The 24,434-nt window shown below is 47.2% G+C and overlaps 1 protein-coding gene across 1 annotated transcript in view; it reads right to left on the bottom strand.

Annotated features, from left to right (window-relative positions):
- Window positions 1-24,233, bottom strand: part of PRKG1 (protein kinase cGMP-dependent 1) — a 1,242,789-nt gene extending 1,218,556 nt beyond the window's left edge. Inside the window, exon 1 of the mRNA XM_032312294.1 lies at window positions 23,484-24,233. Coding sequence (XP_032168185.1) covers window positions 23,484-23,749 — 266 coding nt within the window. The 5' untranslated portion in view covers window positions 23,750-24,233. The remainder of the gene's footprint in view (window positions 1-23,483) is intronic.
- Window positions 24,234-24,434: the final 201 nt, after the last annotated feature.

The following is a 24,434-nucleotide window of genomic DNA, read 5'->3' as shown; positions in this document are numbered from 1 at the left end:
CATGAACATGTGGTCCATGTATACAACGGAATATTACTCAGCCATCAGAAAGGATGAATACCCACCATTTGTATCAACATGGATGGGACTGGAGGGGATTATGCTGAGTGAAATAAGCCAAGCAGATAAAGACAATTATCATATGGTTTCACTCATGTGTGGAACAGAAGCAATAGCACAGAGGACTACAGGAGAAGGGAGAAGGTCCCAGGTGAGACCTTCTCCCTGAAGTGGGAGAAGTCAGAGAGGGAGATGAACCGTGAGAGACTATGGACCCCGGGAAGCAAACTGAGGGTCTCAGAAGGGAAGGGCTGGCGGGAGGGTGACAGGTATTAAGGAAGGGCATGTGTTGTCATGTCGCTGGGCGTCATACATCATTAATGAGTCACTGAACACCACATCGGAAACTAATGATGTAGTATACACAGCGGTTAACTGAACATAATAAGAAAAAAAGAAGAAGAAGAAGTGAATGGCCGCATGCAGCAGGGGCTCCCATAAGGCAATGACACCTTCCTCTATCCATGGCGATCAGTAAACCTAAAGCCGAGGTGTGCTTCTACCGGAGAGTGCCATGCGGGATGTAAAAGCAGAACCATTGGGGAGGGTATGTGCTTTGGTGAGTGCTGTGAAGTGTGTAAACCTGGTGATTCACAGACCTGTACCCCTGGGGATAGAGTATTATGCCTCCATCAGAAAGGACGAATACCCAACTTTTGTAGCAACATGGACGGGACTGGAAGAGATTATGCTGAGTGAAATAAGTCCAGCAGAGAGAGTCAATTATCATATGGTTTCACTTATTTGTGGAGCATAACAAATAGCATGGAGGACATGGGGACTTAGAGTGGAGAAGGGAGTTGGGGGAAATTGGAAGGGGAGGTGAACCATGAGAGACTATGGACTCTGAAAAACAATCTGAGGGTTTTGAAGGGACGGGGGGTGGGAGGTTGGGGTACCAGGTGGTGGGTATTATAGAGGGCACGGATCGCATGGAGCACAGGGTGTGGTGCAAAAATAATGAATACTGTTATGCTGGAAATAAATAAATAAATAAATAAATTAATTAATTAATTAATTAAAAAAAAGCAGAACCAGAAGCAAGAGGGAGAGAAGATGTGATACAGGCCAAGACAAAGCCCTACAGAAACCCGAAGGGCACTTTGCTGGCCCTGGTCACAGTCAAAGGGTATTATGGCTTTCTTCTCCCATTGCTTTCAAAAATGTCTAAAATTTCCTTTTTATTCCTGAAGGACCCAGACACTTTGTCCCTAAAAATTAGATTATTCCTCTATATTACCGAGTGGTGGTGGTGGTGTTTTTTAACCTGGGAAACAGGTTGGAGCCATTCACCAAGATGGTGTAAGACCAACAGCACTCATGGCGGAGGAGGGGGGGCTCTCCCCACTGTGGCCAAGTGGCTCAGACCTTCTTCTAGAGGGATGCCTCGGACAAAACCAAACTCTGCCCTTTTATTACTTAACATATTCTGTTGTGGACATCACATTCAAGTTTATAAGGAGCAATCACACCTGTTTTCTTACTCAGTTCACCCTATTGGTCTCGTTTAGAAGTTTTATACAAGGGTCCGAACTTTAAAAGCTCTTCAGTGACTTCATCCTCTTAGGATAAAACCCACATCCGTGGCACGGTCCGCAGGCCCGATGGAGCAGCGAACTCTAGCATGCAAGCGTCATGGCAAGCTCTGTTCTAAGCATTCCCATACATCAGCTCATCGACCTCACAATTACACGCAGATGTGTGCTCTCCCACTTTGCAGATGGAATGATAAGAAAAGACAAAGCAGTGTAACTTGAATCCAGGCTCTCTGGATCTCCTTAGTCTGTGTTCTTACCTCTAAGCCCTACGTCTCCTGACACAAACTGGGCCCTCTCTATTTCTGAAGACTCAATGCATGCCCCACTCGCGGCCGCCCAGTATATTCCAGCTACATGGCCCTGCTTTCTGGGCCTCAAAGGTGTCCGTGACTTTCTCCGTACTAGTCCTTTGCACATGCCCTTCCTTCTGTCTAAAATGCTTTTCCCACTGCTAGAACAACTGGCTCTTCATTCTTTAGGTCCCCATTTAAATGCCATGTTGTAGGAGCCGCATCTTTTTTTTTTTTAATATTTTATTTATTTATTTGACAGAGAGAGAGAGAGATCACAAGTAGGCAGAGAGGCAGGCAGAGAGAGGGGGAAGCAGGCTCCCCGCGGAGCAGAGAGCCCCATGCGGGGCTCGATCCCAGGACCCTGAGATCATGACCTGAGCCGAAGGCAGCGGCTTAACCCACTGAGCCACCCAGGCGCCCCGGAGCTTCATCTTTGACCACTTTACCTAAAGTAGACCTTCCTTCTCCTTCTTATTTTCTGTTAAAGTACCTTTATTATCTTCCTAGCATTCATCACCATTCGAAATTTTACTTTTTAAGTTGGTCCCCTGAGTTATTGGTTGCTTTTATTTCTAGACTAAAGGCGACAGAGCACTGGGGCTGCTCTTCTCTCAGCACCTGGAACGATGACCGGCACAAGGTAGGCTCCGGATAAATTACTACTTGCTGAATGAAAAAAGGAATGCATGATATTTTAAAATTGTTTTAAATGTGTGTTTTAATTCTGAACACCGGGGGTACCTTCTCAGCCCCTTCACTGACTGTGCACACACAGATGGCCTTGGAAAGGACGTGGTGCATTGCCTGGTAGTGGAAGTAAATGTCAATTACAGAGTGAATGACTGCATAGTGTGGAGGATGAGGGATGTAGGGAGCATCGTGGAAGTATGGAATGGATCGATAAACATCTGTCCCTCCCCGTATCTGCAACCTTAAATATGATTCTACTTTTTCAAGGCCAGTTGTGGACAAACTTCTCCTTAAATAACACCACACATTCCCATACTACTTCCAAAGTAGCTCAATCTAGAGCCACCAGAAAGTTCTATCAGAAAGATCACTCATGGGTGGCTCAGTGGGTTAGAGCCTTCGGCTCAAGTCATGATCTCAGGGTCCTGGGATCGAGTCCCGCATGGAGCTCTCTGCTTGGCAGGGAGCCTGCTTCCCCCTCTCTCTCTGTCTGCCTCTCTGCCTACTTGTGATCTCTCTGTCAAGTAAATAAATAAAATCTTTAAAAAAAAAAAAAAAAGGAAAGAAAGATCACTCATATCCTGAGCAGGAAACTACCACTCCGTCACATGAACCTTCATTCTACCAGCTGAAACCATGCAGAAACCATGAACTACCTTTGCTCCAGCACACAAATAACTGTCCTTGTTCAAGTTCCTGGAATGGAGCCCAACACTCCTGGTGGGAATAAACAGTATGAGAACAGCACAACTTCCCTCAGCTTCCTCACTGATTCTACTCTTCTGAGGTGGCTACAAGTTTTCTTGTATTTAATGAAATAGGGTAAAAATAAAAGAAAATAAGGAAAAACTAAGTAAGACGCTCATGGATTTATGTACATGAACATTTGGTTGATCCATGAATCACATACAGAGAGCCCCTCATCTTTTCACAAATGCTCCCACAAGGTCAATTCCAATCATGAAATTTATTTCATGGTTCCTTCAGGGGGACAATTTCCCATTAATTCCCCATTAAACCTCTTTTTTTTTTTTTTTTCAGTTCAGTGTTCTCAATTGAGGGTGCCTATGCCCCCAGAAGACAACAGCAGTGTCTGCAGACACCTGTAGTTGTTAGGACTAGAGTTGGGTTTGGGGGTCTACTGGCATCCAGTAGAGGTTCCATTGCTGCCAAACGTTCCACAGTGCACAGGACGGCACCACCTCCCACACCCCCACGCACAACACAATGCATTATCCCACCCAAAATACCCAGGGTTCCAAGGTGATAAGGACTTCTCTACCCAGTGATTTTCAGTGGGGGCACTACTGCCCCCTTGTGGGAGCCTTGGGAATTTGGAGTGCCTTTCCATCATCTTGTCCTGCAACCCGCAGAATACTACACATTGAAGAATTATTCTACAACCCATGCAACTTTAAAATCTCTCACTGGCCATTCATGCATAAGAAAAACCTGTATATAATCATCTAATCCTAGAACCTAAATCTCTTTTACATGGAAATGAACAATTTTTTGCATAGTTTTAAATGACATTAAGTTTGCTAGTAATGCAACTATCATGTGAATTAAGGGAAAAGGATACTTTATTTTGCTAGAAATTTACAGAGAGTTGTTCACCATTTTAGAAAACTGAGTCACTTGACAGAAATACAGAAATAGTGGCATTGGGGTGATCAATACGGCACACCAGGACCAAGTTATGTTTTCAGTTGTTCCCTGACGTGATTTTAGGAAAAGGAGCAAGCACTTCCCATCTTCAGTTCAATGTTCTACCCAGTCCTTTTCCTGTAGTCATTTCCAGCCTGGGCATTACAAGCACTTACTAAACCACATATTATTTGATTACACATTATTTTCTGTTGTTTCTTTTTTGGAATATCGTTAGGGTACTAGGTACACATACACACATTTTTTTGTGTGTGCAGATGGGTTATATTATCTATGCATTTCATTTCAAAACAGCCTGGGAGCCCTAGGGAACGTCTGACATGAAAAGGAGAACATTGGGTGTATTAGGATTATAAACCACTGCTCTTACCCATCAAAGCCTTCTGGGATCTTGATTCTCTTTTCCAATAAGATTACCAACCCTTACAGCATCTTGCCCTCTGCAAATCTGATTATGATGCCATTGATACCCTCACACAGGTAACTGATAAATACTTTTAATAGAAAGCCAACGACTGACGTTGGGTAGTGGAATTCACTTTTCTGCACTTCTTGCACAGAATTCCACATCTACCCTTTCAATTACCTTTACACAACTTAGTACAAAAGATATCCCTGGAAAATTTCAACAAAACAGGGGCCGATCACCTCTTCCAATGGGTGGGACCCTTGGCTGACCCCTCTTCCCACTACTAAAGGCACTTGGATATATCCAGGAAAGTTTTATGAAATGAAATGGTCATTTGAATTATTGAGCTCATCCAGCACTGAGAAAAACTTACTTAAAAAAGAATAATGAGTCAGGGGGTTCTTGGTGGACTCAGTGGTTATGTGTCCAACTGCTGATTTTGGCTCAGATCATGATCTCATGGGTCATGAGATCAAGCCTTGTGTCAGGCTCTGTGCTCAGCATAGAGTCTGCTTGAGATTCTCTCTCTCCCTCTCCCTCTCTCTCTCTCCAAATAAATAAATAACATATTCTAAAATAAATAAACAAATAATCAGATGGCACATGGACAGGAAGCAAACGAAACAAAGGCATATATGACGTTGAGAAGAACGGAGGACAGATGCTTCTGTCTGGGTAGCATAAGTGTTCAGATAGATTTTTCTCTCAAAAAGGCCTTCATGAGTCCATATTGAATAGAACATCATTAAATATTCAATATCACCAAGAAACCCCAAATCATGCCCAGGAATCTGGATTCCTTAAAGCATCTTGGAGGAAGAGTGGTTGAGCATTAAATATATTCCAACAAAAATATACCTGTATTACCATAAAATTTAGAATTATGTTTTCAAATGATACCTGAACTTCTTTTATTACATTGTTTATTTTATATAAAACCAAATCACTAAAAAATAAAAAAAAAATTTTTTTTAAAGACCAAATCACCAATAAGACTAGCTAATTTGCGCTGTCTCTTGAGATATTCTTAAACATCTAAGAGGGAGTTTAAATTCTTAGTGGTAGAAATACAATTCCTATTATAGGCCACATTAACGAAAAGCGGTTAGGTTACAAAGTATACGTGTGTGTACTTCAGCTTGGGGTAAAAGTAGGAGAACTACTGAAATCTGACTTTTAAATATATAAAATAATGCCAACTTAAAAAGTTATTTTTCCCCACACATAACCCTGTTGTTTTAAGATGTGTAATTTTGACTGAAACATTTACAGCGTTTCAAAATTAGTTTGCATTTTGACACTGCTTAGATAAATGTGCCAAAGACAACTTGTCTTTACTGTAATTAAGCATATCTGAGGTTTATTCTACTTGTTCTTTGTAACCCTAAGGAAACAATTTACCAAAATTATAGAGAAGTAAAGTGTTGAAATGACAGCATGAAAGTTTCTGTCCCCCTAAAATTACACGTAGGAAAACTACAGTCTACAGAAATGAAAATCACCGGTTGCCTCTCATCTTAAGCCCAATTTTGGTTCCCCGTAAATCTTCATAAAACCCATACTGTGCAAACAAGAGAGCCGTAAGCCACCAGAGATCCAAGACATTTCCTGGAACCATGAGAGGCTAATACTTTCATCTGAACCAAAGGACTATCAATCAACAACTGGGTCTTGGAAAGATAAGAGAAGGGGCAGGGGGAGGAGAGAGCAGATGGGAATGGCAGGGGACAAACCTCTGGGAAACCCCGCATCATTACCTAGGAATGCCCTTCACCCCTCGTCTCATCTAAAACCTCTTTCCCACAGGGCTCAGCAGACTGCGGAAGTCCCAGCTTTATACCCCGGCCTTAAAGGAGACATTTTTAAAAACAGATGGTATACTGTGCTGGGTTGACTATTCCCCCCTCCCCCACCCCTGCCACCAAAACTCATGTCCATGCAGAACCTCTGAACATGACCTTAGCTGGAAATCAGGTCTTGGCAGATGTAATCAAGCGGGGTTGTCCTGGGTAAGGGTGGCCTGCACAGCTATTGCCCTGGCGAGAAGAGGGGAATCTGGACACAGACACACACAGAAGGGAGACAGACAAGTGAGCAAAGGCAGAGACCAGAGGGACACGCCTGCAGGCCAAAGAATGCCCAAGATTGCAGCCAGCTGCCAGAGGAGAGGAAGGCACAGGAAGCATCCTCCCTCAGCGTTTTCAGAGAGAGCATCGCCCTGCCGACTTTGGAATCCCACCTCTGGTCTTCAAAACCATGAGAGAACAAACTTCTATTGTGTTGGGCTGCCCAGTCTGTGGTGACTTGTTACAGCAGCCCGTGGGAACCAGGATTCGCCTACAGAGACGGTTCTCCAGGACGGTCTGGAAAATGTCCTGGTCCCCAAATTCCCAAGCCTATGAAGTTGGAACCTGTTGAGACAGAACCTGGGAATCTCCTGTAACACCTAGCTAGAGGTCTACACTAGAGGTCTTCACGTAATTTGGTTGAAGGGCCCCTGGGTGTTGGGATGGTCGGAATGGCCAGAGGTCTCCACGGGGCCATTTTCCTTTATACTTACTCCTCCTTGTGCATCTGCTGTGGATAGAGCTAATACACAGCTGGAGCCAAAGAGCCAGACAGTCCTGGGCCAGCAAGCCTCTGAAGAAACCACTTCCTGCGTTTGAATGAGTCTCCCCATGCACGCAGAGCCCACGAGGAAACATGGCATTGCTCAGAACGGCAGATGGGGTCATGGCAATGAAGGGCGTTGCACACGAGAAGCTCTTACCGAAGCAGGACGAGTGATTCTCACTTCCCCGTTTTATCTGAACTGAAGACCTTTCTGGGCCAACTTAGTCCTTTGGGGACAAATTTGACTTGTCCCCAGAACACTACCCCTTAAACCACGAAGGCCGTGGAAATCACTTCCTGCAAGCTTACCCCCGGTCTTCTGTATCAGTTCAGGTGGGGGCCTTTTTCTCTCCGTTGTGCAGACAGGAAACTGAAGTTCAAGGAGGTGAAGCAACGTGACCAAGATATTAGGGGCTTTAAACTCAAGTGCAGCCTCCCCTCTCAGCCTGTACAACGCAGAGCTGTGCGGACTTACGGTCTAGAAGGGGAAAGAACACCAGAACGCCTCCTCCTGGCTCGGATCATGGCTTACTCAGGTAAGGAGTCGATCTTACATCGTGACCCAGGTTCATGCATCGTGAACATGTTTGTTTGCATTCGTGTGTCTGACTGTCCTTTATTTGTGTAAAAAACGTGTATGGGGGAAAAAAGGAAGAAGAAGGAAAAGAGGAAGGCACCGGCCAGAGAAAACCTTGGCCGATCCTCGGCCACGTAAGAATCTGAGGACCAGCGGCTTCAGCTCACATCAGGTACACAGCCTCTGGCCCCTCCCCAGACCTGCCCAATCAGAAAGTGCATTTTAGGGGCGCCTGGGTGGCTCAGTGGGTTAAAGCCTCTGCCTTCAGCTCAGGTCATGATCCCAGGGTCCTGGGGATCGAGCCCCACATCGGGCTCTCTGCTCAGCAGGGAGCCTGCTTCCTCCTCTCTCTCTCTCTGCCTGCCTTTATGCCTACTTGTGATCTCTGTCTGTCAAATAAATAAATAAAATATTAAAAAAAAAAAAAAAAGAAAGAAAGAAAGAAAGGAAGGAAGTGAATTTTAGGAAGAGTTCCCAGGGATTAGGATGCAGTTCGGAATCTGAGACGCCCCCGGGTTATTCACCCAGAGAGCCGGTAACTGCGGGGGCCCATAACACAGCAAAAGCTAGTCCAAGAGCCTCAGGTTTCTGATAGGATGGGGTGGAGAGGAGGGCGTGAGGTTTGTAGAAAGAGCCGAGACGACACCATGAATGAAAAAGAAGCCCTAAATATAGCCTGTCAGAGTGCCATCTGCGATTCGGGAAATGACTCCGAAAATTGGGTCAGAGCTATTCTAACCAGCAGAATGAAAAACCAAGTTTGGAGTTAGAAGTCAGGGAAGACGCTGAATGGGTCTGGAGTCAAAAGTCATTATATACTTGGTGGATGAACTCAGAAAACATGAATAATAACAATGGGACCTCACACTTACTGAATGGCCGTAGGAGGCATTCACCGAACCATCACTACGTGCCCGAGCTCACTTACTGCTTTCCACAAGCCTGATGAGATCTGTGGCTGTGGAGGGCACTGAGGCTAGGATCCCCGCCACATGCCGATGGGGAAGAACAGAAAGATCCCAGCTTGGGGTCTCCTGCATACTTCAGACACCTTCTCACATCACACTGAAATAAAATCGGGAATAGCATGTGTCTCCACTGCCAAGTTCAGATAGAGTCCCTTTCAGCCTGTAACTTGCAAACGGGCGCTGGGAACACAAAGATGTGCAAGCTTTGTGTTGACTGGGGGAGACAGACACACACACAGGGAAGCTCAGCAAAGGCACTTGGACCCTCCAGGCTTTGGGCTCGTCAGGTCAAGCCTACTGTTCTGCTACAGTAGCTATGAAAGGTCCCCACCCAAGTCTCCAGCCCCGCAGCTCCACTGATCAGGGAAAGTTACCACTCGGGAGCTCTGAACAAGGATGAGTAACAATAGCAGGACAGACAGGACCCTGAGGAAGGAGCTTCCGGCTGACGGAGTCCCACAGCTGTCACTAACCCCTGGCGTGGAGCTGCTCCCGCTGGGCGGGACCCTCCACTCTGAGAAGCTCCCCTGAGCATCCCGTCTCTCCCAGAGCCTGAGAGAGCAGAGGCACTCACTGTGTCTCCGCCATCTCATCAGCCCTCACGGGCAGTCCCCGGCCGTGATTCATCCCAACCCACGACCTGGAAGAAACTTACACAAGGGGGCTTCCAGTCGTCAGGATGCCGCCCTGGGCACTCAGCGCGCCTATGATCGACAGGTCATCCGCGTACGTTTTATATTTTTTCTGAAAACACAGAAACAACATTCTGCCCACCTGCTTTCCACTTGTGTCTTGGTTCATAAAAGTCTAGTTTCCTGCCTTTCGCTCGTCACTGTGGATCTTCCGGACGGTGTAAGGAGGGCTTCGCGGCGAAGAGGAGGCGTGGGTGGCACCGTCCCAGACACGCGTCACGGCTGAGGCAAATCACCTCTCTCTGAACCTCTACGTGTCTGCTCCGTTCCTTTGCCATTAATGTTTTGTTAATCAGTGGGGATGGGCAGAGTTATCTCCTAAAATCCTTTCTAGGCCCGAGGTTCTGTAATTGCTAATACCAGAACTGAAGTTTTTAAAAATCCCTACAACCTGTTAGCCTGGCATTGGCACACACTGGCTAGCAAGTTTACCTAACACTTTGCACTCGCTTTCGGTCCTGTTACTCCACAAACAGGTATGGAGTATCTCCCTTCTACAGAGCCTGTGGGGAGAAGCATCATTAGCCCTATCTTACAGACATGGAAACCAAAACTCAGAGAGAGAAGTCATTCCCTGAAAATCACCAGGCCAGTGTGAAGGAGAACCAGAGTTCTATCCTGGGTCCATGACTCCAAAGTCCCCTGTTTCACTATCATGACACGTCCAGGGATCATTTCTCTGTAAGATGGAGCTAAAATTTCTGAAATTTGCGCTTCCGAAAAGCATTTCCCTTTATAGCGTCAATCCCACGATTGATTACCATGAATATGTCTGAATTTTGACCCAAATAAATATTTGCAAGGCTCTCTTTTAGTAAATCTAGTCCAATATCATAACAATGATCGGAAAGAAAAAAAAAAAGGAAAGAAAACAAAACTCTACCAGAAGTTGCCATCCTATAAAAAGAAAGCTGCACTGAGTAGTTCCAGCACCATATATGTCCAAATCTTCCCATTGGCCTTCAAAGAAAAAAATGTAGCTGAGTGACTTGGAATTTGTTATTTTCCCAAGTGGGAGCAAGTTCCTCAGAATCCTCCAAGTATCAAAAATGTATTTTGATGAAAGAAAAACAAATCACTGTAACCCTTAAAGAAGGACTCTCATTATTTAAGAGCAGTATATGCAAACAATTTTATTCTTACTTGCAAAATCATTACATTGTAGGAATGTGGGATTTTTCTTCCACTTTAGAGAAGAAAAAAAAAATAGCAAGCCAAAAGCACAATATGGACTTTATAAATCTGAAAAGCAAACATGGCTTCAAAAAGAGTGTTCTCATGAATGCAGCTCGAGTATAGAAAAAGAAATAAATAAGAACTTTCCACACATGACTGCTATGGTCCTATACCCGATTTTTAAAAATTCTTTTCTTTTTTTTCTTTTTTAAGATTTTTTTTAGTTATATGACAAACAGAGATCACAAGCAGGCAGAGAGGCAGGCAGAGAGAGAGAGAGGAGGAAGCAGGCTCCCTGCTGAGCAGAGAGCTCGATGTGGGGCTCGATCCCAGGACCCTGGGATCATGACCCGAGCTGAAAGCAGAGGCTTTGGCCCACTGAGCCACCCAGGCGCCCCAAAAATTCTTTTCTTTAATGTAGAAAATTAATTGTATTGATGACACCAGTATGCCTTTTAGTTTTACTAGAGAGGGCTAGGGCTCATTTTTCTGACATGGCAAGTGACTGCATAATCACATAAACTAAAGAAGTCACACTGAAAATTAGCAGCTTTTCTGACCTAGCACGCTCAGTTTTGGGAATTTAATCCTATACATAAATAACAGACAGTTGAGAAAATGTGTAGGAGAATATCAGTGGCAGTGTTGTTTACGCCTGCCAACAAACAAAACAAATAACCGTCCATCTCCGTAAGCGGGAGTACACGGATACTACGGAATCATGGCATGGCCATTAAAAAAAAACCAATACAGACTGATCTGGAAAGAACCCTAGGAGCTATTAGTAAGCAAAAACAAAAACAAAACAAACAAACAACAACAACAACAACAACTAAACAAAACACACACACAAAACAACCCAGCAGTTTACTGAGGAATATTACAGAATAATTCCACTTCAGTTAGAAAAACAAGCAAGAAACAAACAAACAAACAAACAAACAAAAACTCCAAATGGGCAGGAAAGTTCTTTCTATACAAAGGTTTGCATAAACATACAGAAAGGCAAACACTGTATGCAGAGCACGAGTGGGGAATGTGGGGTGGGGGCGGATATTAAATGTTACCTTTTATTGTCTGACAACCAGCATGCGTTACTTTGGCAATTAAAACAATTAAGGAGGGGTGCCCGGGTGGCTCAGTCTGTTAGCCCCTGCCTCCAGCTCTGGTCATGACCTCGGGGGTCCTGGGATGAAGCCCACTCCCTCCTCCATCAGGCTCCCTGCTCAGCGGGGTAGTCTGCTTCTCTCTCTCCCTCTGACACCCCCCCCCACCTGCTTGCGCACTCTGACTCTCTCTCAAATAAATAAATAAAATCTTTAAAAAAATCAAGGAAGTAGACACACCCTAAGAAAAGATGAAAGTCAGCAAATCTGAGATGTGGTCCATGTTCTTAAGCATCAAAAAGCATATCCAGATTCAAACACGGCGAGTATGAACACGGTGAGAAAGAAGGAAGCGTCTCTCACGGCTTGCTCTCCTATCAAAGCCACAGCAAGCCCAGGGTGGGTCTCCGCCCCTGAGGAGAGCCCAGTGATGCCCTGAGCCAGACAGTGAGGCTGGATAACTCCAAATTCAAGGTAGGCTACCTCAAACCCTGCCTCTCTCCTTGGGGAATCAGTCTTGCCTTATTAACACACCAGGACCATCAGAGAAAGCAAAACGTCATACTGCTTACCTCCTGCTTCTCCACGTCTAACAGCGACCAGCTTTGCTTTTTCTGTCCTGAACACAGCACAAAGAATCCCCTACATTCTAGCTACCCTTTGTCTGCTCTCAGGGTCCTATGCTACGTGATACTTTCCTCCCTTGCCCAGAAAAAATATAAATTCTTGCCCCAGAGAACATGTTTTAGGTGCTGACAGCTTCAAATAAATGCATCGCAGGGCTTCAAAACCCGTCTGACAAAGGCAATTTGCTGTCAAACAGGGTGACAATATGGGCAGTGTGCTAAATTTTCTCTACGTCCCCCCTTGCAAGCTTATCTAAGTACAACCTGACACGGTATCTGAGCAAAGGAACCCATTAAAGAGGCCAAGTCATTGCATCAGTTCAAAACTGACTTCTTTTGACCCAGAGTACAGCTTCATGTTGGCACTGACCCTTGGTTACTGAGACAGACCAAAATAAGTACATTACTTCTCAGCGTCAAATCACAAAGGATGCCATCAGCAAGACTGCATCCCCTCCAGTCCCCTAGGGGGCTTTCGCAGGAGAGGGGTCACAGACTGACTGAAACAGCGTTTTACAGGAAGTCTGAATGGCCCTTTCCAAGGGATTATTGATTCAAAAACGTCCAGTCCATTAGATGTGGCCACAATTTATCGCTTTGCGGCAGGTCAGACTACACCAGTTTCTTTTCCCCTAAAATCACTGAAAGGCACTTGCTATTTAGGGCACCCCAAGGGAAAAAAAAAAAAAGTCGTTTTTCTCTTGCAAATATTTAGATGTGTATAAATAATCACTAACTAGATCACTCAAATGTTTTTCTAAGAAGGACCTCACCCCGCGAGGGGCCACGTGAAGATTTACTTAATGAAGTTCTAAGATCACAGAAGCACCAAGAAGATCAAATAACCTAATAGAAGCCAGTAGAAGTTTCCCCTAAAAACTGCTCTTTTTTCCGATAATAATTGTCCTTTAGTTCTTTTGGGATAAGAAGGGAGTAGGAAAATCTCAACCTCGTCTCCTCACGCATATATTTCTTACTACTATTAATTTTCCGTTATTTCTCTCGGTTGTCTTGTCTCGGGCAAATCTGAGCCCAGAGGTCTCAAAGGGGTTTTAGGAATTTCCCTCAGACCGATATTAATGTTCAAAGACCTCTCTGTGCCAAGCGTGCTCTCTGTCTCCCTTTTGTTAAAGCCAAACAAGGCAGAAGCACACGGTGCTCTGGCTTTTTCAGTACATTCCCTGAAATCACGACTGATTGGGAAACGGTCATACCAAATGCATTCAATGATAACACTTTCCAAAGACGCGAACGCTTACATTAAGAAAGTTGTATGTTTGGGAATAGGTTTTCCACACCAACCAAAGGCCAGTCCCAGCTAGGAGCGATCCAACTGCCTAAATATTGTACTTCTGCTGCCATCTTGTGGTCAATTTTGAAATCTCACCCTCTCCCTCTCTCCCTCCTCTCTCTCTGCATGGTTTTTTCTCTGTATCTTTTGGAGGGCACCTACATCCAGATCTTAAGGATTCCCTTTCTTTAGTAGATGGGGGGGACAGTCTGCATTATTCTCTGAAAGAAGACGGCACTGGGGTTAATTCCTCCTCCTGCCTGTACATGCCCTCCTTTTTCCACGTATTTTTCTCATTTTTCCACTAAGCCATTCTCTTTAATGTAAGTTTTTTAAAAAAGGCTTTCTCCTCGTTTAGATTAATCTAGTTTCCTACAAGTCAATGAAATACAGAAATACAGGAAAATAAATTTGTCTCTTCTTTTTTTTTTAAGATTTTATTTATTTGACAGCCAGAGATCGCAAGTAGGCAGAAAGGCAGGCAGAGAGAGAGGAGGAAACAGGCTCCCTGAGGAGCAGAGAGTCCGATGCAGGACTCGATCCCAGGACCCTGGGACCATGACCTGAGCCGAAGGCAGAGGCTTTAACCCACTGAGCCTCCCAGGCACCCCTGTCTCTCTTTTTTTTTTTTTTTTTTTTAAAGGTTTTCCCTCACAAACTGTTTCCAAATTGCGTTTTTAGAAAGAAAGAAAGAAAGAAAAGAAAGAGAGAGGGAGGGAGGGAAGGAAGAAAGAAAGGAAAGAAAGAAAGGAAGAAACCAACCAACCAACCAACAAACATGTCTTTCCGTCTATAAACGCCATGCCACCCTTCATGGCCACAGATGTCTCAGGATCCAAGGAGGAGCCCTGGTGGGGAGTAGGGAAGCCACACTGTGCTCCAGGACAGAGTGTCCCAGGGCCCCGGGCCAGATGGGGACTGGGTCCCAGCATCCTTTATTCTTCCCCACCTGTCCTGGTCAACTGTGGGCCCTGGAGGGATATGGCAAAGAAAATTCAAAAATTTGCGGGGGGGGGGGGGGAATCCGATGTTTTTCTGAGGATATATTGGAGTGAATAATTCTTAGCCAGAGCAAGAGTCTATTTTATAAAAGTCACCATTCCTGTCTAGCTCTATGTCACTCCTCTAACTCTGGTGGAGAAACTGAGTCACCAGAGACGAGCACCCAGGTAACACACGTAGCTAGAATCTTCCAGAACAGAAAAGGGATGAGTAAGGAAACAAGCATGAAAACAATCCGCTTCATTCCTTGTTGGAAATAACTTTAAGGGGCATCTGGGGGCTCAGTCAGTTAAGCATCTGCCTTTGGCTCAGGTCATGATCTCAGGGTCCTGGGATCGAGTCCCGCATTGGGCTCCCTGCTCAGTGGGGAGTCTGCTTCTCCCTCTGCTCCTCCCTCTGCCTGTGTGCTCTCTCTCTTATTCTCTCTCAAATAAATAAAATGTTAAGAAAAGAAAAAAAGAAAAAAGAAAATGACTCTAAAAAATCTTTCCCCATCCTCTTCTGTATACCCATCAATACACCGTTGATATGTTTAGACATTTTTCTTAAAACTTAGCCTTATCATAAGCAATAATAACCACACAGCATGGCTTTGATATGCCTGTTACATGTTTTCCTCAAACCTTCAGTGAAATTCCCGATTGTTCATATACAATAAACTCCCTCGTGCGCCGCCCAGAGACAGCCCTGGTGCCACCAAGACCAGAACCATCGCACTTGGGGACACGTCGCTCTGCAGTAGACGTGCTAAGTTTAAGGAGAGCAGAGGAAATCTGACAACCGTTGTTTTTAAGTAGCTTTGAGGGTCACCGGGTCAAGACTCTTGACTTTTTAGGGGCATGGTTCAGATCAGAAGTTCTCAGACATTCTTCCTGCCGTGACTCACGAGACGGGAGACGTTCCCACGTGCAACACTCTCTTGTGAACACCAGCAGCGCCTGTGGGTGACATGCAACTTCCTGCCTGTATCTGCAATCCAGCCAGCCCAGAAAGCCCAGCAGAATGCCGGGAACGGGCTCTCCCGAGAGACTCCTGGGAGCGCTCCTATTTCCTAAGACACAAGTAATTCACAAATTGTGACTCAAGCTATCATGGACTCATTTTAACCTCCAACCAGTCAAATACTGGCGGGACCCCACAGCTGGAGCCTGCCTGAGGAATACAGAGGACACTGCAATAACTGTTTTAGAGCCGTCTTATTCTCTACGAGGAGATCAGACTGAATAGAAACTGGTGTGACTCTCCAGAAGGTTTGGTTCTTGTTTAGTTTTGTTAAGTTTCGCTTGCTCACTTTTGACACATTCTAGGTACGTGTGGTTCTTTACCCTTTCTCCAAAAATCAGCCTGGGGGAGGGGGGAGATGGGGAAAAAGAAAGCTGAGGAGTTTATTTGGTTGAAATTTTTACTGTGGACAGACCCGGTTTCGACCCAGGGGGGTTTACAACTTGAGATATAAAAGAATGTTCTATTTTGAGAATTTGAGGGCATCTGCAGCCACGTTCCTGGTGGCCACAGGATGCACAAAAAGGGCATTATCGATACCACATATGAGAGGCATCGAGAAAAAAATTCACAGGTGCCCAAAGGCTTCAGATTTGCTCCTCAGACAATAATAGTAGAGTATAGTGCAGTCAACAGACCTACAGATACTCGTGAGCGGCAAACAGGAGTATTTCTGGGATCCCTGCAAGGTTCACAAGAAGCATTACTGCAGTACGTGGGATCAGAGTGCTCGAAAAAACTGAGGATAAAAACACGCTTCGAAGCCCTCTCTGATATGGACGAGAAAGGAAGGACAGTTTGAACTAGCAGCCAATCTGAGAGAATCAGTGGAGAACGATTGTTGGATCATCTATATCACGAGTGCAAAGTTTAAACCAACAAGCAATTCCTGTTAGGTGTCTTATCGGATTAGCTCAACAGATCAACACTCAGATGAAACCAGTCCCACCCGGTTATCCCCTTGAGATGCTATCAATGAGTCCCTTCGCCTGACAGAGTCAACTCAAATCAGCTCCTGGAATCAACATAGCAACCTTTTGGGACTAAGTTCCAAAAATATGTCAAACGAGCATGCACTAAAAACAGATAAACACACAGCAAACACAGCTAGTCTAGTCATGGGACAGGACAAATGACACATAGAATTTTGAAACTTTTTAGCCTCCATAAACTTTATATTGATTGAATTTAAAACTAGTCTATTTCCCCAGGAAGCATGGGTTTCTATCACACCCATATATAGGAAACAATACGGAAGGGTTTAGAATAAAGCAGCATGAAGTCTGCGATCCCCCAATAATGTTTAGTGAGCAGCGAGAAGTAAGGTTAAGAGTTTTTAAAAAGAGTTTTGTTGTTTTAGATTTCTAAGCAAAGTAAGGAGACTACAACCACCATCTGTCTTCATATAATAAAACAGGACTTTTTCAAAGATATACAGTTTCTGGAAATACCCTTTTTTTTTTTTTTAATAGAGCCACTATTTCAAAGCATTTTCTATTTCAAAATGAACAATAGGCATTTATTTTAAACTTTAGGAAATTCACATTGTCTAACACCTGAATTGCTTGAAGTTAGGATAGATTTTTTTAAAAGATGAGAGTAGCATTCTGAGCAAGAACTCTGTTCTCTGTTGTTTTATGATTTTTGCCACTGAAACCAGTCCGGTGGGACTCACAGACTAACGTTAAGCTGGAAGAGGGAAACATGAGGACCCAAAAGAGAGAGAGACAACACAGTCTGACCCAAGAACAAAGAAAAGGAACTGAAAAGTCCTCAGTGGGTAAAAGGAAAAGGTATATTTCCACAAGGAGCGACCAAGCTTGGTTCTTAGAGCCGGTTCTGGGAGGCAATCTTGGGCCTGTGCCCAGTACCAAACGCAAGTATTTGACAAACCGCAAGGTGGGTCTATCTCTCTACCTTTTTTTTTTTTCTTTCTTTCTTTCCTTTTTTTTTTTTTTTTTAATTTGACAGCCAAGAAGTAAACCTTCCATTCTAGAAAAAACTGATTTGGGCCAGCTTGGAGGAATTTCAGAATAAGAACTACTATAAAGTCATAAAACAAATCAAGTGGCAGTGTGTGTGTGTGTGTGTGTGTGTGTGTGTGTGTGTGTGTGTAGGTACAGGTATACACACATAGACACACACATACACATGTGGGGACCCAACAGCATGGCACCGACAAAGGTAGACTCAAGGTCAGGACTCCTTTTTGACGATTCCCAAACTTCTGAGCTTTCACTTTTGTGAAACAGGATATGCTATCCCTGGTTTATCTCCAAGCTCCCAGCAACGTCCAAGTGCTACAAGAATCCGAGATAAGGTAGGGTCCTGCACTCTGATAAGCCCGTTCTCAACGGCAAAGGAAAATAAGTATCCGTGCTCTGAGCAGCTATGAAATCACCTGAAAATCTGATGAAGAGAGAGGGTTTCAATGCACCCTCGGCGTCTCCCACACCACAGGGAGAGAGGGCACTTAGGGAAAGAGGAAGAAGGTTGGACGTGGTTTGTTCTTTTCGAGTCTGTTAGAAATCATTTCATGAGGGTCAGTCCAATTTCTAATGAATGTGTGATTAAATGAGTGATTAAATGTGAACTTTCAACCTACACAGAGATCAATGATTCAAATGGAGCAGGAATTCCTGGTATATTACAAATCCATCTGGAAAATGTACATGCTTCCAGACCCGGAGCCAGCCTCGAAGCAAAGTGAATCGGTCTTAAAGCAGCAGCCCAGACAGATGATAAGCCGAAGATTATCAATTCACCAAGTCTAGTCCTGATGCAAAATTCCGAAATGTGAACTATCTTTCGGGTCCCCTTTCTGTGATTCTTTAAAAGGCACTTCCGGGACAATTTGCTCTGTTTTCTCCACCACTAAAAGCAGGGTACAGCTTTGACCAAAAGGAGGTGTGAGGTGCTTATGCTCAGAATCTGTCCTCTTCCAATGACATGTGGGGAAACCCCGGGACGCTGACAAAACATCTTCCCTGTCCTCCTCAGCCTGAATCCCCTTAATCTCTTGTCATAGCTGTCACTCATCTGAGCAAACTAAATCAATGTCCTCTCCCAGAAGCTGTTAAACTATGTTATTCTGGAAAGGATAACCGGTTAATATAGCGAGATACTGTTACTTTGTAATAGACACCTTTAGATGGGAGGACTGGTAGAGAGGAAGGAATAGTATGAGGGGTCTGCAAGGCAAAAGGCAAAGGATATAATGAATGATGTCCAAAGGAGGCAACCGAGATCACGGTCACCACCATCCTATTTATCAGCAATGCCTCTGGCATAAGAAAGGTGGGAAGGAAGCAAAGGGAAAGACTAGTATATGGCAAGCTCAAGGGCAGGACTGCTTGAGGAAATCCCAGACTCATGAGCACATCCAAGTGTGTGCGCTGCACACAAGGGCTTGTTGCCACTTCTCAGGAGGTCAGTTGAGTGCTGGCCCTAAGACTCTTCTAACAAAGATCCTATTCTGATTCAGGACAGGTTCTTTTTTTTTTTTTTTTTTTTTAAAGATTTTATTTATTTGACAGACAGAGATCACAAGTAGGCAGAGAGGCAGGCAAAGAGAGAGAGGGGGAAGCAGGCTCCCTGCTGAGCAGAGAGCCCGATGGGGGACTTGATCCCAGGACCCTGAGATCATGACCTGAGCCGAAGGCAGCGGCTTAACCCACTGAGCCACCCAGGCGCCCAAGGGCAGGTTCTTTTATTTCAATTTGAAAGGACTCACCCATTACCAAGATGGGACCTGAGCTATCCAAGATGATGAAAATGTTGCAGCTTAGATAGAACCTGGGCTCCAGAAACGTCAAGATTTGGGGTTGAAACTTGTCTCTCGCATTTCCTAGCTGTGAGATCTCACGGTGGATTTTCTCTATGAACAATTAATAAGTCGGGCCCAGAATTCAGCGGCTACTCACTCATTTCATTGAGGTGGCTTATGTTGAAACTAGGCCAAATCCCTTGATTTAGTCTGAAGGTTAAACCAGACCTGAATTGAATGAGAGATGCAAAAAGCAATGAGCTTTCTGGGGCATCCATCCCCAAGCATCCATGTCCCAGTGGAGAGAAGTTCAAGTTCCAAATGATGAACTTACATCACCAAGAATCGAGGGATTTGTGACAAGAATAGCTTGAATGTCTTTGGGATACAATCTGTTGTCCCTGTCACAGATTAATATTGATTTCAGCCTGCCCTCAAGCTACTTCAAAAACAACAACAACTGTTTGCAGTCCTTAGAGCCAGACAGGCAGCCAAAATAAGGAATGAAGGGGTGTGTGTGTGTGGGTGTGTGTGTAAAAAACTCAGGGAAAGAATTCAGGATATTAGGTAATTCTTGACGTGGGGCACGTACACGCAGGGAATCGCAAGTTCACAGAAAACTATGTGAAACACTTGGACTTGATGGGCAAAAAGTGTTATGTAAATTCACAATATCATCATCGCCCTACAGTTTTCCAAGATAATCACTTGATCCCTACCGGGCATTTCTATGGGGTCTGCAAATGAGAACTGCAGTAAGCTGGACGCTTCCTTTTTAAACATGATCATCATACTGTACACTTGATACTTAAGCTGAGCACTCAGATCTTCCCTTTCCCTAGTATAATTTTCATCTAAGCATTCCTTGGATACTTACATCATTCTTAATGGAGACTGTGCCGTATATCCTCTGTGGACACATGGAAGTCTGGCTAATTGGACTGACTTGATTACAACAGTCAGTGAATTCTCCCATTTCCTTCCACTGCAATAAACGCTTAAGATATTTTTGTCACCTATTATGTAAATATTTTAGATTGCCGTCATTTTCTCAAACAGGGCTTGGAGGCAAATGCGCTTTTATCGTTCTGCCCACCAGACAGACTCCTGTACTTTCCATGTACGTGTCTTGTTCGTACAAAAACTTCATGTCCCAGAAAAGTTTGAAATGAATCCATGAAGAGCTATCCCTCAAATTCTATAGCAACTGCCAATGAGCTTTAGCTGTGCAGCAAGGCCGTCTCTTCAGCCCCGGCAAGCGCATCCGGATGGCACAGAGTTCCACAAAAGGTGCGAGAGGTGAGGACATAGCTCATCTCCAAAGCTAAGTATCTGAAAGGTAGAAAATACGCTTTTTTTTTTTTGAGAGCCTCTCGTTTGCTGTTAAAGGCTGGATCTGAGAAATACTGTTTAAAGGACTTCCTTTCTTGACCAGAACGAAAGTCTGACCCATAATTAAGTTGCTATTGTCTCTTTAAGGGGTAGGATGAGTACCTGATTCCAAGGGTTACTCGCCCCATATATCATACCTGTCAAAGTCCTTTAAACTCTAATGAGTCAGCTTGCCGAAAATACACTCCAGGCTCCCATCTGAAAACTAAAAAACTAAGTGCTGAGTGGGGGAAAGTTTACCCTCAATCCCAGCGTAAATTGGGGCAGAGAGGAAGCAGGAAAGGGCTCCTGCGACTTACTCTAGACACAAAAACCCGCTGACCTCTACTGCGCATGATCCACGCAGGGGCCGAAGGCTCCTACCCCTAAGGCCACCGGGCTGGGGGCAGGGGGCCTTGGCAAGGGAGGACGATGTGTGCAAAGATCAGCCGTTTCCTCCCGGTGCACACAAACCCTCCTCTCATTCCCAGAGAGATCTGCTCCTCCAGGAGAATAAAAGCGTCTCTGAGAACAGGCTCCCGAGTGACAGTGGACTCAGGGTGGGGAGGCTTTGCTCCAGGGCCCTTGCACAGCCTTAGTTGGTGGGCGGGGGGCAGGGGGGGGGTGCTCCCCCGAGCTGCGGAGGGCCGGGCCGCTGGTTTCTGGTAGGGGCACAGCGGAGACACAAGGATCTGAAATTCCAAAAATGCACTGAAGCGCCGGCCGGCCAGTCGGCCAGGGAGGGGAGCAGCTGCCGGGTGACCGCTGTTGAAGTGGCTCCTTAAGGAGGTGGGCCGATTGATTCCAGCTGCTGAGCGAGGGGCAGGGCAACGGCCGCGGAATGCGCAGAGCCTCAGCCCAGCCCGGGACAGCCGCTTCCCCATCAAGGGCCAGGCCAGACAGGAGCGGCGGCTTTAGTCTGGGCCTGGCAGCAGGAAGAAGGCCATCGGTCCACCGGCTAGGGACTTTCACGGCCGGCTGGCCCCAAAGGTGCCATGTGGACAGTGTCACTGTGTAAGTGGAGTGTCCCTCAGGAATCCGAAAACTGTCTTCTGAGACGTCGGTTGGGAACGGGCCCAACGTTCCAAAGGAGAATCCTTTCGGGCTGGTTCCTGTTTTGCTCCCAGTCCCACTCCCAGGTCCTGGCCTTCTTCTAAAAGCTCCTCACCCCTCCCTACCCACCCCTCCTGGGCCACCGTCCCCTGCCACCCAGGAACACTAATCAATGCACAGGAGAGACAGACCAGGAAGGGGTGCAGAGACAGAGTGGGGGGCCCATGGACGCTGGACAAGAACGCGTCCCTTTCAGAAGTGCCGGCCTCCAAGTGCCGGCTCATTTAAGGGGTCCCCTGAGAGCCCCAAACTCAGACACCAAGTGATCTAAGAGGGAAGGAGTAAGAGGTAGGCGGGCATGAAGGCACGCCTAATGGAATATTCAATATCCTGCGAAATGCACTTTCGGCGGGGCGCTTCCAGGGGCTAAAAGCCAGTAATGGGCTCTGGAGTCTGCACTTCCTCTCCCTAATGTCCAGAGGCGTTTTAATGCTGCAGCCAATCGATCAGCCTCCTCCGGTGCAGGCGGCGAGGGGAGTGCAAGAGCTTCCTACTTGTGGCCAAAGTCGCCAGCATCCCCCCCCCCCCCCCCCGCCCCGCCACCGCGCGACACACAACTCCGAACGGGCAAGGACTGGGCTCCTAAAGTGTCCGGGAGAGGAAAGGAAGGAGCCTGGAGGCGCCCAGAGAAACAGCTCCCCTCGCTCTTCACCCCAACTTTTCCGCGGAAAAGCTTCCGCGGAAAAACAAGGAGGCCGCCTTAAGCCACCCTGGAACGCGGCTGGTCAGCAGCCCCAGAGCTGCTCCAGGTACAAGGTCACCGAGCCGCCTCCGAGCCCAGGGCAGCCCCAGGTGTGGCTCTTCTGGAAGGGGCACAAACACTGCACACGAACGTCCAGAAAGTGGGGCTTCTCTGCCATTTCTTGCTGACATCACAGCTGCCTGGGAAGGGACCCTGTGAATAAACCTCTCCCGGTCTCCCCACCCCGGAGGCCGGATCCCGGCGGCGGAGACGCGCCCCCGTCCCGCCTCCCCACGCCCCTGTACCGTCCCCGTAGGGCTCCGGCGCCGGGCGAGTCAGTCCCTCGGCCCAGCCCGACCCCGGCCGGCCTCCGCCGCCCCTCCCCCGGGACACCGACGAGGCACCACCGCGCACGCCCCGCGGCCGGGGCCTGGGGTCGCCTCGGGGAGCTCTGCGGCCCCAGGACGCGCGCGCCTCTGTCCCGGCGTGGCCGTCCCCGCCGCGCTGCGCGCACGGAGAGCGGCGCGCCCGCAGCCGGGTGCAGGGCAGCCGAGTTAACGGCGCTAGCAAACTTTCCGCTTCCTCCCCACCCCCCACGCCACCCGGGCGCGTCTCCCCGAGGAGCTCGCCTTTCCCAGCCCCGCAAAGTCCGGCGCGGCACGTGACGGGCAGGAATAAAAATAAACCCTTCCCAGGCCCCGGGCCGCGGGGGGCACCCCACTCCGCGCGGCGGCGGCGAGCAGGGGGGGGCCCCGCGCCTTCCCCCACAGCTCGCGCCCGCGCCCCCCGCCCGAGCGGGGCCTGGGCTCGGTCGGCACGCCGCGCCCGGCCCGCGCCTACCTCTCGGACTTGGTGAACTTCCGGAACGCCTGTCGGAGGTCGTGGAAGGAGCGGTAGGTCTGCGGCTCGGCCGAGATGCCCTGCGCCCGGGTGGTGCGCGGCCCGATGTGCGGCGAGGGTGCGGGCAACACCGACTGACATTTGTGCAGCTTCCTCTTCAGCTCCTGGATCTCCTCCTCCTTCTCCGACAGCCGCGTCTCCAGCTCCTTGATCCTCTGCTCCTTGAGCATGAGAATCTGGGCGAAGTCCTCCTCCAGCTCGCTCATCTTCCTCCCGGGGCCCCTCCGCGAAACTTTGCTCGGGCGCGGCCGGACGCCGGCCGGGGGAGGCGAGCGCGGCGACGGAGCCGAGGGGGCGCCGAGTGCGAGCGCGCGGCTGAGCTGCCCCCCGGAGCGGCCGGCGGGCGCGGGGAGCGGTTGTCTGCAAGCCCCTTCTGCCGAGGGCGCTGAAAGCTCCGAGGGGAGGACGAGACGTCTAAAAGCGGCGGAGACTAGAGGCAGAGTGCTAATCCCCAGCCTCTCGGGGGACTAGGTGATTATCTTTCATTGAGAAACCAATTAGAGCCGCCCGGCCTCCCCTGAGACCCCCTCCCCCGTCCCCTTTCCCAGTGGCTCGTGAGAACACCGCGCGCGCCACCCCACCTAAAGCCTGGCTTCCCGCTGCAGGGTTGGACCAGACAGCCGGGCTCACCCCATCACACAGTAATCACTCTTCCACGCTATATGGTACCAAAGGGAAGGGGTGGGGTGGGGGGAGCTTTATGCCACTTGATCCTGGAAATAGCAACAATTACCATGTGATCTGGCAGATGACGCAGCCCTTGTAACCGGAGCCTAAAGACTTGATGGGGTGTGTGTGAGAGACAGTGCGAGATATTTCAGAAATATGAGACTGCCTTCGAGTCCGTAACCTGCATAAATTCATGTCTGTGTTCACTTTTTATTTCTCTTC

The sequence above is a fragment of the Mustela erminea genome, chromosome 14 (assembly GCF_009829155.1).
Source record: "Mustela erminea isolate mMusErm1 chromosome 14, mMusErm1.Pri, whole genome shotgun sequence".
Classification (NCBI taxonomy): domain Eukaryota; kingdom Metazoa; phylum Chordata; class Mammalia; order Carnivora; family Mustelidae; genus Mustela; species Mustela erminea.
The sequence above is the reverse complement of the archived record's forward strand: the minus strand, read 5'-3'. Positions and strand labels throughout refer to the sequence as shown.